Source organism: Colobus angolensis, unplaced genomic scaffold (genome assembly GCF_000951035.1).
Source record: "Colobus angolensis palliatus isolate OR3802 unplaced genomic scaffold, Cang.pa_1.0 Scaffold315, whole genome shotgun sequence".
In the NCBI taxonomy this organism is placed as follows: domain Eukaryota; kingdom Metazoa; phylum Chordata; class Mammalia; order Primates; family Cercopithecidae; genus Colobus; species Colobus angolensis.
This window is the reverse complement of record NW_012116433.1, coordinates 240221-256278: the sequence shown is the minus strand read 5'-3', so window position 1 is coordinate 256278 and position 16058 is coordinate 240221. Positions and strand designations below refer to the sequence as shown.

Below are 16058 nucleotides of genomic sequence, written 5' to 3'. Positions count from 1 at the left end.
TTTTACAAGGCCAAGAGCAAGAGGAATTAAGCAACATATAACGGCCTCAAGAAAGTGAGGCAGCAGAAGAATCACTGTCACTGCTTTTCTTGAGGCAAATACGAAGTCACAATTGAGCCCCACAATTGATTTGTAACCTTTAACACAGTCCCCTTCATTAGCCTGGACAAGAAAGTCCTGGTCAGTTGTTTGCCTTCTCTTTTGGCTATATTCCGCATATAAAGTTGCCTGGTATCAAGATGAACAGCATTTATGAACATGAACCATAGAGTTTATACTGAATACACTCGAAGTTGCTTTTAAAACAGACTTCTGGCCGAGTGCAGTGGCTCATGCCTGTAATCCCAGCACTTTGGGAGGCCAAGGCAGGCGAATGACCTGAGGTCAGGAGTACGAGACCAGCCTGGGCAATATGGTGAAACTCCGTCTCTACTAAAAAATACAAAAATTAGCCAGACATGGTGACACGTGCCTGTAATCCCAGCTGCTGGGGAGGCTGAGGGAGGAGAATCGCTTGAACCTAGGAGGCGGAGGTTGCAGTAAGCTGAGATCACACCACTGTACTCCGGCCTGAAATAAGACTCGGGCAACAGAATGAGACTCTGTCTCAAAGATATAAAAAATAAAAAATAAACTAGGTTTCTTCCAAATATATTTACCACATTCGCATGTGCAGTATTTTGCCGTTTTTGTATATTTTTAAATTTTAAAATGTTTAAGTTCATGCTAATACAACTCATACTAAACAAAGTATTGGTACCAGTGATCAGACAAGGACTTGCAGGGGAAGGCGGGAATAGGAATTCAGGAAAATAACATACAAGAATGAATCAGAAAAGACATCTTTAACTATAGAAAAACCTTTAATAACAACTTCAGATTTACATGACCCTTCCGCTGCTCAGAACACTATGGATTAACACACACACTGGAAAGATACAGACACAGGAATCTGCTCCACTACCCCAAATGGCAGAGTCTTGACTGGGGCTTCAGCTCCTTTCCCAATCCAAAACTGGCACCTTTGCCCATGGAAATTCAAACTGCATCTCTAAATGATGGGGTGCATGAACTGTCTGCTTCAAAGGTATTTAAAAACAAATAGGAAGTACAGCTACCATTTCATTAAGCAAACACCACCACAAATGGTGCAGTATCTACTAGCTCAAAGTTTATCACTCCATTAGGGCTTATTGGCAGCAGAAATGTGAATGTAGTCATGTAGAAATAAGGAAGAGTGCACTTAGGAGAAAAATAGTACAGAGTAAGTTTTAGAGTTTTTTAAACTTTAATAATATGCTTGACTAATATAGTCAACAGTGATATGCACTCGTGAAATTAACCCATTTTCTCAAGTCCAAATTAGCTATTAAAGTCTTTATATTTTACCAAAAACATATAAGGATTTAGTACACTATATAGATTACATAGTTGTCCTACTAACATAAAGCTTATCAACTTTATTATGGTCTACTGACTTTCAACTAGGCATTAAATTTAGGGTGGGAAAGAAGTGATACACTCTGTTTCAACTAGGGTAGTCGCATGTTATCCTCTCTTCAAACCGGGCTTATATGTAAGTTTTTTTTTTTAAAGACAGGGTCTCACTCTGTTGTCCATGGCTCTGAAATGGAGGGAACTGGGACATAAATGTTTTGAGGAATAAAATGGTGTGATCACAGGTCACAAGTCACTGAAGCCTCCATCTCCTGGCTTGAAGCTATCTTCCCACCACAGCCAACTGAGTAGCTGGGACTACAGGCGTGCACCATCACGCCCGGCTAATTTTTGTATTTTTTGTAGTGACAGGGTTTTGCCATGTTGCCTAGGCTGGTCGCAAACTTCTGGGCTCAAGCAATCGTCCTGCCTTGGCCTCTCAAAGTATTAGGATTAAAGGCATGAGCCACTACACACGCTATATGTAACTTTATTTCAACAAAGGACCCCAACACTATATTACCTGATAGAAACTTTAATGATGTTTAAAAAAAAAAAAAAAAAGGTCAAATCCTTATATAAACTTCACCCAAAACACCAAAACATTCACTTTGGCCAGGCACATGGCTCATGCCGGTAATCCCAGCACTCTGGGAGGCTGACGCTGGCGGATCATGAGATCAGGAGTTCCAGACCAGCCTGACCATCATGGTAAAATCCCATCTCTACTAAAAACACAAAAATTAGCCGGGCATGGTGGCAGGCACCTGGAATGCCAGCTACTCGGGAGGCTGAAGCAGAATTGCTTGAACCCAGGAGGCAGAGATTGCAGTGAGCCGAGATCACACCACTGCACTCCACCCTGGTGACAGAGCAAGACTCCATTTCAAAAAACAAACCAACCAACACTTTATTCCTCAGAACATTTATGTCCAGTTCCCTCCATTTCAGAGGCATAAAGCCCAGAGATAAGATACATAAAACAACACCCAGAACAGACCTTTGTGTGTATACAGTGTACGTATACATACCATATGTAGCATGGGTTATGTAGGACTACATAAATTACATGAAATTTTGCATAATATTAGTAAGCAAGTCACTGAAACTTTATTAACAAAAGTATGGGCCTGGCCTGCTGGCTCATGCCTGTAATCCCAAAGCTTTCAGCAGTGGGAGGTTTGCTTGAGGTGAGGAGTTGGAGACAAGCCTGGGCAACATGGTGAGACCCCATCTCTACAAAAAAACAAATCAATTAGCTGGGTGTGGTGGTAGGCACTTGTAGTTCTAGGTACTCCAGAGCACTATTTGAGTCCAGGAGTTTGAGACTGCAGCGAGCTATGATCATGCTACTACCCTCCAGGCTGGGCAACAGAGTGAGACCCTGTCTCTTTAAAAACAAAAACAAGGGGCCGGGTGCAGTGGCTGAAGCCTGTAATCCCAGCACTTTGGGAGGCCGAAACGGGTGGATCACGAGGTCAGGAGATTGAGATCATCCTGGCTAACACGGTGAAACCCTGTCTCTACTAAAAAATACAAAAAACTAGCCAGGCAAGGTGGCGGGCGCCTGTAGTCCCAGCTACTCGGGAGGCTGAGGCAGGAGAATGGCATGAACCCGGGAGGCGGAGCTTGCAGTGAGCTGAGATCCGGCCACTGCACTCCAGCCTGGGCCACAGAGCCAGATTCCGTCTCAAAAAAAAAAAAAAAAAAACAAAAACAAAAAGTATGAACTATCTTCCATTAAAATATTGATTCTGGAGCCAGGAGCCAGGAGCTGTGGTTCACAACTGTAATTCCAGCACTTTGAGAGGCTGAGGCAAATAGATCCCTTGAGTCCAGGAGTTTGAGAACAGCCTGGGCAACATGGTGAAACCCCATCTGTACAAGACAGAAAAAAAAAAAAAAAACTGGCCTGGGCAACAGAGCAAGATTCTGTCTCAAAAAAAAAAAAAAAAAAAAAAACAAAATTAAGGCAGCCTCAGTTTTCTAATTAAATTCTAACATGAGGCAAGCAACTTTACCTGGACAGTTTTAGTACATGAATCTACCAACAAACAAAACAAAACTCCATTTTGCATCATTATCCAAGATAGAGAATAAAAGGATCTAACAAATTTATCCTCATACATAAAGGTACTAGAAGATCAAGTTAGAGATCTAATGAGAAAGTGGAATACATACTACATAGTTGTTCTGTTGGTTAATATGCCCAAAATAATAGTTACTATCATTACATCTTACAGAAACAAAAGCTTTAAGCTTATTACTTTAAACTAAATCTTCCTGAAACATTAGCAAGAGATTTTAGTTTTTATTTCTTTAAACAGTATGGGGGTGGTTTCAAGAAAAGACTTTTGCTAAAAGCAGCTAGCAATAAGATTATGGCTATCAAACCAGTTTCTTTCACAGAAAGTGACCATTCCTTGAAGTGCTACTGTTTTTGAAAGTTCCTTAGAACAGTCTCAGCATTCTAAACAGTCTATATAATTCTGCATATTTGTTGTCGCAATCTTGGGCAGAAAAATCACTAATAACTGGAAACAGAAGCTGGGCACGGTGCCTAACGCTTGTATTCCCAGCACTTTGGGAGGCTGAGGCGGGCAGATCACAAAGTCAGGAGTTTGAGACCAGCCTGACCAACATGGTGAAACCCCATCTCTACTAAAAATACAAAACTTAGCCGGGTGTGGTAGCGTGGGCCTGTAATCCCAGCTACTCAGGAGGCTGAGGCAGGAGAATCGCTTGAACCAGGGAGGCAGAGGTTGTAGTAAGCCGAGGCCACTGCACTCCAGCCTGGGCAACAGAGCAAGACTTCGTCTCAAAAACAAACAAACAAACAAACAGGAAGCAGAGAGCTTTTTGAAAAATAGCCTTGATCAATCCAACAAATACAGTATTCAGAAACACTACAGAGCAACAAAGTCTTCTCATAAGAGTCATATTTATAGTATTTCTTAACAGAAATAGAAACCTAAGAATTCCATTCTCTAGATTCAAAAGATTGGCTTGCTCATAACCAGGTCTTAGAGCAATCTGTTCCCAATATATTTAAAATGCAGTTATAAATTCAAGAGACTGATTCATTTTAAGAAAAATGTCAAGAATTATAAGCCATATTAAAGCAAACTAGTTAGGAGATTATGATTCCATTACAATTACAATACTGTTGTGCAGAACATTACTGCGGGAACATGCAGAATACCCTTTTAAAAATAACCTGCTTTGAGGTGTATTTGTGTCCACTGAAGTTGGATTTAATGTTTGAAAATTACCTAAACTCATCAGTTGTATCGTGAATAAGATACGTGATTAAGCTGGATACTTGTGGTTCAAATTAAGTTGTGACTATTAAGAAATTCTACTTACCTTCTTGTGAGACTGTAACTGACTTTAAAACAATTCCGAACAATACCAAGAGAGCCTCTCAAGTGGCTGTTCCAAGTAACAACAATCATTTAAATAATTCATAAATTTTGAGTGGAAAGTTGAACTACATGGTCTCTGAGACCCCTTCCAATGCTCAATCTTTACAATCATACCTCATACAAATAATTTCTACATACATTGTATTAGAAATGGGCATCTTATAAAATGAAAGTATTACATAATAGAGTATATTTCCTTGAAACCAATCACGTATTAATTTATTCCACCTAAAAACCTACTACCGTTAAAAGTATAATAACTGAGCAAACGCAGAAGCCAGCTTCTGGATCCTTAATAATCACTTTAATATGAGTGGAAGTGATTAACACTTATGTTACAGACTCACTAGTCTGCAAAATAATTCAAGATAAGTCAATATTTATTAGACAATAATTTTTCCAAAGGATATTTCTAAATAACTTCAAAGAAGTTATTACCATAAAGTTAAAAAGGAATATCGTCCACGTTAAGTTTGTGATAAAATAATTTAAACACATGATTGACTCTACAAATCTTTTTTACAAATTACTTTGGAAGTTATAAGAGGAAATGTTTTTCTTTTTCCTCTGCTCTTATTTTTTCCTTCCTACTTCTGATCCCCTTAATATATAATATTATTGATGTAAACTCAAGAATTCATGGTAAAGGCATCTTTTTGCTTCACAGAAATCATGACCTATAGAGAAAACAAGGTAAAAACTGAGGAAAATTGAACTTTTTTCAAAAAAATTACAAAATAGGATGTATAACATTATCTTTGGAAAACAGACTTTTTTTTCTACTAGAAATAGCAAAAATCGTTCTACATTTTTTCTTCCCCAATTGCATGTTTAATTAGCATACATTCCAACAGTGTGCATGAAAAAATTCTAAGTCAGAGGTATTTAAGTGATTTCTTCCTAAGTGTTTTGGCTAATTCAGTGGCCAAGAAACAATGATGTTTATTCTCTGATTGGACGGAGTCAAGAAACAAAACAGATATAATTACCAAGGGATAAAGCTGTCATTACTTCAGCTACTAGTCTGCCTTCTCCCCTGACTCAGCTCCACAAAAAAAGTTCTGCTCTGCTTAAGTGTACAGGACTCCAGTGAACTTCCAACAGTTTTGCTTCAAGTGACCTAGGAATGGAGTAGTGAGTCATCTGTAAAGCCTGGAGTGGTCCAAATAACACAGATAACTTCAGGAGCAACTGGAAACTGCTGGCTCCAACTCAGGGAGAATACTCAATCTTCAGTGACAAGGAGGAAACAAAGTCCAAGCTTCTAAAACACGTAACGACAAGTCCAGGAACGTGGCCGGACGTAATCCAAAAACGTGGGCTGCAGTGTGGAAAAATAAGAATGGAAAAATAATTTATTTGTGTACGGAGTAGAGGAGGTGTGGAGGTAGACGGGGGATGTTAATATGATACACTGTACATCTCTAAAATGCCTTCCACCATTTCAATAACCCTCAAGGTATAAGCAGCTCACTAATTCAAAAGATGTTCAGTACTTTTATCTATAACACAGATTTATTCAATTTAGATGCTTCACATAAAGCTTTGAAAGTCCAGTAAACTATACACAATTGTGTGGACTTTGACCAGTTTCTAAATAGGCACTACTTCTTTCTGTATCTTTTATTTTAGCACAGCCCTACTTTGAGTACCCCAAAATCTAAATGGTGGTTAAGGATGACAAATATATATATATATAAATGACTAATACAAGGTTTAAAATTACTGAACTATCGAAAGGAGGAGCAAATGAAGCACTACAAAAGTTCAGAAATAGGAAAGAGAGGGAAGCAGGCATTTGAAAAATCATCGTGCTCGCTTTGGCAGCACATATACTAAAATTGGAACGATACAGAGAAGATTAGCATGGCCCCTGCGCAAGGATGACACACAAATTCATGAAGCGTTCCATAAAAAAAAAAAAGAAAAATCATCATGGAAGATGTGGCATCCAAATTGGATTTTGATAGGAGAATAAAATCTGATATGTGGAATCCAGGTGACCAGGGACAGTCGAGAGCAATTACTTCAGATGAACAAAGGAGATCAGTATGAAATAAAGAGGGGGAGTTGAGGCAGCCTAACAGACATAGGATACACAGAAAGAGGGGAAGCTTTGGAGAGGAAACTGATTTCATTATGGACATCTTCAGTTACAGTTGCCTATGAGAAATACCCAGGAAATGTATCAAGAAGGCATCCCCTCCAAACCTGGAAGGTTGTAGGGATTGAATGACTTATTAGTAGGGCCACCAAATTTAGCAAATGTAAGTACAGGATGCCTAGATGAACTTGAGACAAATAGCTCTATCTGCCATATTTTTTTGTAATTTACTGAAAAAGGCAGAACACAGGACATTTGGGGTGTTCTAAGAAACCCCATACAGGAGGCAGGACAAAAGTATTAAATACAGGACATGCCCTATATACACAAAAAGCCTGACAATCCTACTTCTTAGGGTGTTTCCATTATGAAATTCTATGCATAACTATAAGCAGTACTTTCAGCTAGTGCTAATAGATTTAATTAACCAGATCACATCAATTAAATTAACCAGAGTGTTTGCTGGAAAATTCCTAAGTCTATGTCCTATACTATGTTACTTGAAAATAAAATTCTTAAAAAAAAAAAAAAAAGCCATCCTCCTAAAAAAAAATCTGTACCCATGTATAGCTAAAAACTAAAGTCCTAAGAATAAATGAAACCTGAATATAATTACCCAAAACCAAAAACAAAAATAGAATCAAGAGTAATGGAAGGCATCTCAGTGTTGTCCAGGAGTTTATTTAGAAGGAAGTTGTTCTAATAAAAAAAAAAAGAGGCCGGGCGCGGTGGCTCAAGCCTGTAATCCCAGCACTTTGGGAGGCTGAGACGGGCGGATCATGAGGTCAGGAGATTGAGACCATCCTGGCTAACACGGTGAAACCCCATCTCTACTAAAAATACAAAAAAATAGCAGGCGTGGTGGCACGCTCCTGCAATCCCAGCTACTTGGGAGGCTGAGGCAGGAGAATCACTTGAATCTGGGAGGCGGAGGCTGCAGTGAGCTGAGATAGAGCCACTACACTCCAGCCTGGGTGACAGAGTGAGACTTGGTCTCAAAAAAAAAAAGAAAAAGAAAAAGAAAAAAATTAGAAGGGGCTAAAGAAAAGGCAGTAAAAGGAGAAAACCAAAAACTAGGAGAGTTAAATGTGAAGAAAATTAAACAAAAGGAAAAACTTCAAGTACAGTAAGATCAGATAATAAACGAATGCTTTTACTCCTCATTTCCCTCTCTTTAACACTAATTCATCATAATCTCCACTACTATCCTCCTCAACATTGCCCACCAACTCTCACAATCAGAGAATAAACAGATTCTTTTGCACTCCAACCAGAATGGTGACTCACATTTTTCAGAGGACAGTGCTGACGTGCATACCACTCTTGAGAATAAAAGCAGAGTAAGACTCCATTGCCCAAGAAAAGAGAAGTCCACATCATAACATTCCAAATTGGCTTTTTCCGACTATCATTGACAATGAAGTTGAAAGCCACTAAAGATAGAAAGGCAACAAAGAAATATACAGTTATCAGAGGTCAGAAGTTTGAGACCAGCCTGGCCAACACAGTGAAACCCCATCTCTATTAAAAATATAAAAATTAGCCAGGCGTGGTGGTGTGCGCCTGTAATCCCAGCCACTCGGGAGGCTGAGGCAGGAGAATCACTTGAAGCAGAGAGGCAAAGGTTGCAATGAGCTGAGATTGTACCACTGCTCTCCAACCTGGGTCATGACAGTGAAACTCTGTCTCAAAAAAAAAAAGAAAGAAAGAAAGAAAGAAATATACAGGTATCAAAACATAATTTATCAGAAGATGAGGGGCTTCAGATATATCTGCTGTTATCATTTCATAATCACAGTGAACAACAACTGTTTATATATTTTTAAATTCTGGTCACTGTTTCTACAAAGAAAAACAAAGCTTCAGTGTTAAAATCAGTAACTTACAGGAAATCAGTGTTTTCAGAACATGTGTATATATATTTCATGGAATTAGAATATTCATATTCCAACTTTTCCCTCTCTACTCACTCAAAAACTTGTCAGTTTTCTAGGGGGTGCATAATCACAATGTATATGAATGGGAAAGCTGTTTATATAGGTAACTTTTATGACCTACCAAATCAGTGTCATCAATGGTCTTCATGAGGTTACCTAGTCCATTTCTCTACTTCAAAGTGTAAACATCTTGAGACAGAGCTGTGTATAATTATTAAAAGTCAATATTCTGACCATCTGATAAACAAGTACTACCTTAAAATGTTACTACTATCTAGTTCTCCTACATTGATTTTATAGTTTCCTTTCTATCTGGTTTTCTTTTTTAGCATAGTACCCAGTACTCACAGCATGCCAAGATACTTACTTCCAAAGAACATGAAGAGCACAAAGAGCACGGGATAGAAAAAGCTCAAGCAAACAGCCAAGGCATACTCGTGTACTACAGCAGATACAGCAAAGACAGCCAACATGGCAGCAGATTTGAATCTCTTGGAGAAAAACTAAAGAAAAAGGAAAACATTACAAAGTAATTTTTAAAAATTTAAAGCAAGCATGAATTATATAGGATGTAAAATTATATGCCAAAGGCACCTATTATATTTGTACTTAACTTTCTAAGTCTACTCCTTGGATTAATCTAAATCTATTAAAATAATTACAAATCATATATACTTACAAATACTTATTTTTCAAATATGAGTCTTTTCAAAAATATCAATAATTTATATTTGTAAGTTATTATAACTGACAAAACATAGTTTTCCTATATAAATGAAACATATTGAATTTCAGTCTTTAGAGTAACACTATATGGTAGATGGGGCAAGTGTCCTCTCCATTTTTACACATAACAAAACTAAGACTTCAGGAGAAGGGACTTGCCTTATCCATATGTGAAACTACACCTGAATGACAGAATTAGCACTCAAATATTAATATAATGCTATTTCCACCATAAGATGCTGTCACTAAGCCAAATGGTGCCTCACTTAATAAAAACTGTAATCCAGATACCAGTGTTAATCAACCAGGAGATTCAAGATTACATCTCATCAGTCTAAGTATATTCTGCTCTAAAGAATATCTGAGGCCGGGCGCGGTGGCTCAAGCCTGTAATCCCAGCACTTTGGGAGGCCGAGATGGGCGGATCACGAGGTCAGGAGATCGAGACCATCCTGGCTAACACGGTGAAACCTCGTCTCTACTAAAAATACAAAAAACTAGCCGGGCGAGGTGGCGGGCGCCTGTAGTCCCAGCTACTCCGGAGCCTGAGGCAGGAGAATTGCGTGAACCCGGGAGGCGGAGCTTGCAGTGAGCTGAGATCCGGCCACTGCACTCCAGCCCGGGCGACAGAGTGAGACTCCGTCTCAAAAAAAAAAAGAGACTATCTGAAAGCCAGGTGTCACTGATTGGAGAGATACAAATCCACACAAAGGTGTTTCTCACTGTAAAGTGTTTCTCAGCTGGGTGCAGTGGCTCACACTTGTAACCCCAGCACTTTGGGGAGGCCGAGGTGGGTGGATCACCTGAGGTTGGGAGTTCCAGACAAGCCTGACCAACAACATAGAGAAATGCCATCTCCACTAAAAATACAAAATTAGCTGGGCTTGGTAGTGGGCGCCTGTAATCCCAGCTACTTGGGAGGCTAAGGCAGGAAAATCACTTGAACCTGGGAGGCGGAGGTTGCAGTGAGCCGAGAACATGCCACTGCACTTCAGCCTGGGCAACAAGAGTGGGGGGAAAAAAAGTGTTTCTCCACCTTCAACCAAGAAAAACGAATGAAAAAGACCATAGGGAGATTATTTGTTGGCAATGAGATTCATAAGAAACTATCTAGGCCGGGCGCGGTGGCTCATGCGTGTAATCCCAGTACTTTGGGAGGCTGAGGCGGGTGGATCACGAGGTCAGGAGATCGAGACCATCCTGGCTAACATGGTGAAACCCCATCTCTACTAAAAATACAAAAAATTAGCCGGGCGTGGTGGCGGGCGCCTGTAGTCCCAGCTACTCGGGAGGCTGAGGCAGGAGAATGGCGTGAACCCGGGAGGCGGAGCTTGCAGTGAGCCGAGATCACACCACTGCACTCCAGCCTGGGCGACAGAGTGAGACTCCGTCTCAAAAAAAAAAAAAAAAAAGAAACTATTATTGGTGGATCATTTCAACTCCAGCCTCCATGCATTCTTACTTTGTTACGTAAGATAAAATTTAGAGCAAAAGACACAGTATTAGACCTACTACTGTACACAGCGGTTTCTAAGCAGCACCATTCAAAGCAGGTTTCTACATGTAAATTTCTCAAAAGAAAACTGAAAATATACTATCACCCTTTCCTCATGAACAATTAAATATAACTTCTTCCAGCTGTATAATACTCATACTTTCTTAAAAAGAATCTCTATTTCTTAAATAACATTAACTTAAATCTTGCTGCTTACCCAGAGAAAGTCCTTGTAAGCATAGTAATATAGCCAGTCATGGACCACCACATTCCAGGTTCTATAATAGTTAGAGTATGACGTGGAGTTCCACCAATCCTGAGGGAAAAAGTAAAGGTATAAAACTATACACACACACCACCCCCCCGACTTTCCCAAAGAACACATGTAACAGAAAAACCAAAGTGCACTGTGATAAACTGTTGGTTCATCTGCTGATGACAGAAAAATCTTCAAAGGCATTTTGGTTATTAGTGTTGAATATGACCTGAATTCTCGTACTATGTATGATTTAGTTCCTAGGTTCATACACAACACACAGAATCATTTAAGTCTATGTTCATCTGAACAGCAATCAGTAAGCCCCACCCCCTTTACCTTGCTAGAATGTCATGAGAAAATTCTATGGTCATGAAGACCAGATAGAGTGCTAACACTAGAGAGCTGTCTGGTGGTTACCAGAAATGGCAAAATTACCCAAAGAGTGAGATGGTGGCCACCTCAAAGTCCTAGTATCCCTATATATATTTCTTGCTCCCAATTTTAAGATCAGATGAATGAAATCAGCTATCTAAAATCTGCAATCCGCACTTAATGTTTGAGAAAGAAGTTGGTAGACTTGGAGTGTTGCTAAAAACAACCAAAACTCAAAGAGAGCTTTAGGTAGAGTTAAAGAATGCTATGAGCCATTCTGACTCCAATTCTAGAGCTTAATTCCAACTTTAGAAGCGTAAGGATACTATCTGAAGCAAAATTAATACCTTTCAAAACAAAACAGGGAAAAGTTATTTCCCTCGTGAACTACTCAGCTGTCTTAAATGGAATAATTTGCTGAGGTCACTCCTACAGAACTAGACGGTCCATTTCAAATGAATGAACACTCAGGGAAGTCTCATGGTGTGCTCTGAACCAACAGTTTCCTACTGGAATCACCAATACATCCTCGCAGGATCCAGCAGAAACCATGTGCTTATGATAAGGGAGCAGACATTAGAGAAAGAAGAAAACACAAGGTTATGCTAGTTACATCTGTAACTGAATTTCAGAGAATATTGGTAAAATTTGTAGACAAGAAAATTATTTCACAATGCTTGTATGAAAGGCTGGTGACATTGGCCAACAATGTCAAAATACTTAATAATGAGGAAGACAAAAAAATGTGAAAAGAAAGCTAAGTCTAAGTATATACTACCTTATAGAACATCCTGTCACCAAAGCGTAACATCTCAGCAAAGGCATTGAGCCAGCAGTGCAAAAACGCAAAAAAAGTAAGGAAGAGAATCAGCACACCTAAAAACAAGATTAACAATATTAACTGTCTTTCCAAATAGCTCACATGCCAAGCAACTAATTATATCACATCATTTTATTTAGCTGGTATTATTTTGTAAAATATAAGTAATTATTCCAGTTTACCCATTCTAGAGATGATATACTTTTGGAGCTAATTATCTTAATTTTAAAACAGTAACTTCCTTCAAAGTGGGTTCAACAAATGACATTACCTAGTCTGGGTTTTTTTTTTTTTTTTTTTGAGACAAGAGTCTCACTTTGTCACCCAGGCTGGAGTGCAATGGTGCAATCTCGGCTCACTGCAACCTCTGCCTCCGGGGTTCAAGCAATTCTCCTGCCTCAGCCTCCCGAGTAGCTGGGATTACAGGCACGTGCCGCCATACCCGACTAAGCTTTTGCATTTTGAGTACAGACGGGGTTTCACCATGTTGACCAGGCTAGTCTTGATCTCCTGACCTGGTGATCCACCCACCTCGGCCTCCCAAAGTGCTGGGATTATAGACGTGAGCCACCACACCCAGCCTACCCAGTTTGTTTTTAAGAAATGCCTAGATATATGGCTTAACCTGGTACCCAAGGCCCTTTAAAAATCTGGTCCCTATACCCCTGTCTTCAACAATTGTTTAAAACTGGGGAGAGACTTTGGCCCCTCTCCCCCACAGGACATTTGAAATTCTAGAGACTTTTTGTTTTTAAGAGACAGGGTCTCACTATGTTGCCCAGGCAGAACTTCAACTCACAGGGCTCAAGTGATCCTCCCACCTCAGCCTCCAGGGTAGCTGGGACTACTGGTGCAAGCCACTGTACCAGTGCTGTGACAACTGGAGGAGAGGGAGTTGTGCCACTGGTATCTAGTTGCTAGAGGCCAGGAGGCTGCTAAACAGATTATGCCACGATGCAGAAGACTGCCCCCTCAAACAAAGAATTAACCAGTCCAAAACGTTAACAGTGACATGGTTAACATAGTGACACAGATAACATTCTAAACATATCTCCAAGGATTCTACCCTCTAAGTGTTGTAAGCATCATCCACAACTGGATTTATGTCATTCCAGAATGTTCCACTCCCTTGCATCCATCCCACTACCTAGAATGACCTTTCCACCAATTCTCTGCCAGGCAAATACCTACCTATTTTTCAATATCCAGTATTAAATGTTCTCTCGAAAACGAAACAAAGGCCATAAGCATTTTGTTTATCCTACTTATGTAGTACATATTACAATATATTGTAAAATATCCATTTATATGTCCACCTCCTTCACTCATTTATTAAAAAATATATATTTATAGAACATCAACTATGTACCAGACAATATGAGAGAGACTGTGATTGGCTATAAAAGACAATCCTTGATCTCAATAACTTTGCAGCTAGTAAGGAAGACACTCAAGTATGTAACACATATTCTATTTTAGGAACAGATACAGAGTTCATTCAAGTAAGTCTTGGGGCCGGTGAGGGAGGGTTACTGTAAGAGGAATGCAAGAGAAGAAAAGAAAGGGAAGGTGATGACACAAAATATTACCAACACTCGATGAGTAAAGAAAAGAGGAAAAGTAAGGGAAACTATAAAAATTCCCAGAGTGTAAAGATAATACACGTCTTGTTCACTTCTGAGTCCTCTGCACCTGGCATAGTACTAGGTACTCATATATCTTTATTTTTTTTTTTTAATTTTTTTTTTTTTTTTTGGCGGAGTCTCGCTCTGTCGCCCGGACTGGAGTGCAGTGGCCGGATCTCAGCTCACTGCAAGCTCCGCCTCCTGGGTTTCGGCCATTCTCCTGCCTCAGCCTCCCGAGTAGCTGGGACTACAGGCGCCCGCCACCTCGCCCGGCTAGTTTTTGTATTTTTAGTAGAGACGGGGTTTCACCGTGATAGCCAGGATGGTCTCGATCTCCTGACCTCGTGATCCGCCCGTCTCGGCCTCCCAAAGTGCTGGGATTACAGGCTTGAGCCACCGCGCCCGGCCATATCTTTATAATAGACCAAAAAAACGCAATAAATAAATTTAAGAAATCAAGGTATGGCCAGAAAGACAGGAGGAAAATAAGAAATAGTGGTAAAAGGCCGAGAATGGTGGCTCAAGTCTGTAACCCCAGCACTTTGAGAGGCTGAGACAGGAGGACAACTTGAACCCAGGAGTTTGAGAACGGCCTGGGCAACACAGGGAGACCCCGTCTCTCCAAAAAATAAAAACTTGGCCAGGCGTGGTGGCATGCACCTGTAGTCCCAGCTACTGAGGTGAGAGGATCACCTGAGCCCAAGAGGCCAAGACTAGTAAGCCATATCACACCACTGCATTCAGACTGGGTGACAGAGAGAGACCCGGTTTCAAAAAAAAGAGCAAGAAAATAGTGACAAGAGAGGTTTCAAAATGTCGTCAGCAGCAGCCAATGATTCATGGAGGTCAACTTGGATAAGGGTTAAAGTACGTCTTAATCCATCCACTGGATTAGAATACAGAGGTTACTAGTAATTTCAACAAAGGGCATTTAAGTGGCTTGGTGGAATCAGGAGCAAGATTACAATGAACTGAATAGTGAACAGGAAGACACAGCATGAATGTGGACTGTCCACTGTCAGAGAAGGCACAACTTGAGTGAAAGCCAGAAGATGAAAGACTGACCTGAGACTGGAAGAAAGATACTTCATTTATAAAACAGATGCAAAAGAAGTCAAGATGGGTATAGATGTATAGAAGTTTAGATGAAAAAGTAGGCAAACCAAAGGCGCTCATAGGCAATAGCTTTCTATTTACCTCGTGAATTTATGCATGACCAAATTAACAAGTACCCACGTTACCTGGTAAGATGGAGTTAAATACACATAGGACCAGAACGCGAGCGCTGAAGGGCTCCTGTTTGATATTCCGAAACAAGGGGGCACAAAGTCTTTCAAAGATGTAGTACACATAGAAGAAGCAACCAAAGACCTGGAACATAACAGAGACAGAATTCTAATAACAACGGCTTAATACGATGGAGGGCGATGTTTTTCTCTCCAAAAGAAAGTACAGATGTGACCCTTAAAATAACGTTCACATATGTATTCCATCTAACACTAGTATAGAAGACTGCTATAATCCTTCAGAGAGATTACTCAAGCCTAGTTTCTACCATCACTTTTCCTAACCCTTTACCAAATGGTATTTTTAAAAGAGCTTACTCTTAGAACCTGTTTTTCCTGGTGCTTAAAACCCGTAACATGGTAGGGTACAGTGGCTCACTCCTGTAATCCTACCACTTTGGGAGGCTGAGGCAGGTTGATGACTTGAGGTTAGGAGTTAGACACCAACCTGGCCAACATGGTGAAACCCTATCTCTACTAAAAATACAAAAATTAGCCAGGCGTGGTGGTAGGTACCTGTAATCCTAGTTACTCAGGAGGCTTATGCAGGAGAATGGCTTGAACCTGGGAGG

General features: G+C 40.1%; 1 protein-coding gene across 1 annotated transcript in view; it reads right to left on the bottom strand.

The window, feature by feature from the left end:
- Nucleotides 1-3728: 3728 nt before the first annotated feature.
- SOAT1 (sterol O-acyltransferase 1) overlaps nt 3729-16058 on the bottom strand; it is a 63430-nt gene continuing 51100 nt past the window's right edge. The window contains exons 11-16 of the mRNA XM_011951159.1: nt 15442-15571; nt 12534-12631; nt 11342-11440; nt 9271-9406; nt 8254-8399; nt 3729-6183 (exon numbers count right to left, since the gene is read on the bottom strand). Of these exons, the coding sequence (XP_011806549.1) occupies nt 6127-6183; nt 8254-8399; nt 9271-9406; nt 11342-11440; nt 12534-12631; nt 15442-15571 (666 nt within the window). The 3' untranslated portion in view covers nt 3729-6126. The remainder of the gene's footprint in view (nt 6184-8253; nt 8400-9270; nt 9407-11341; nt 11441-12533; nt 12632-15441; nt 15572-16058) is intronic.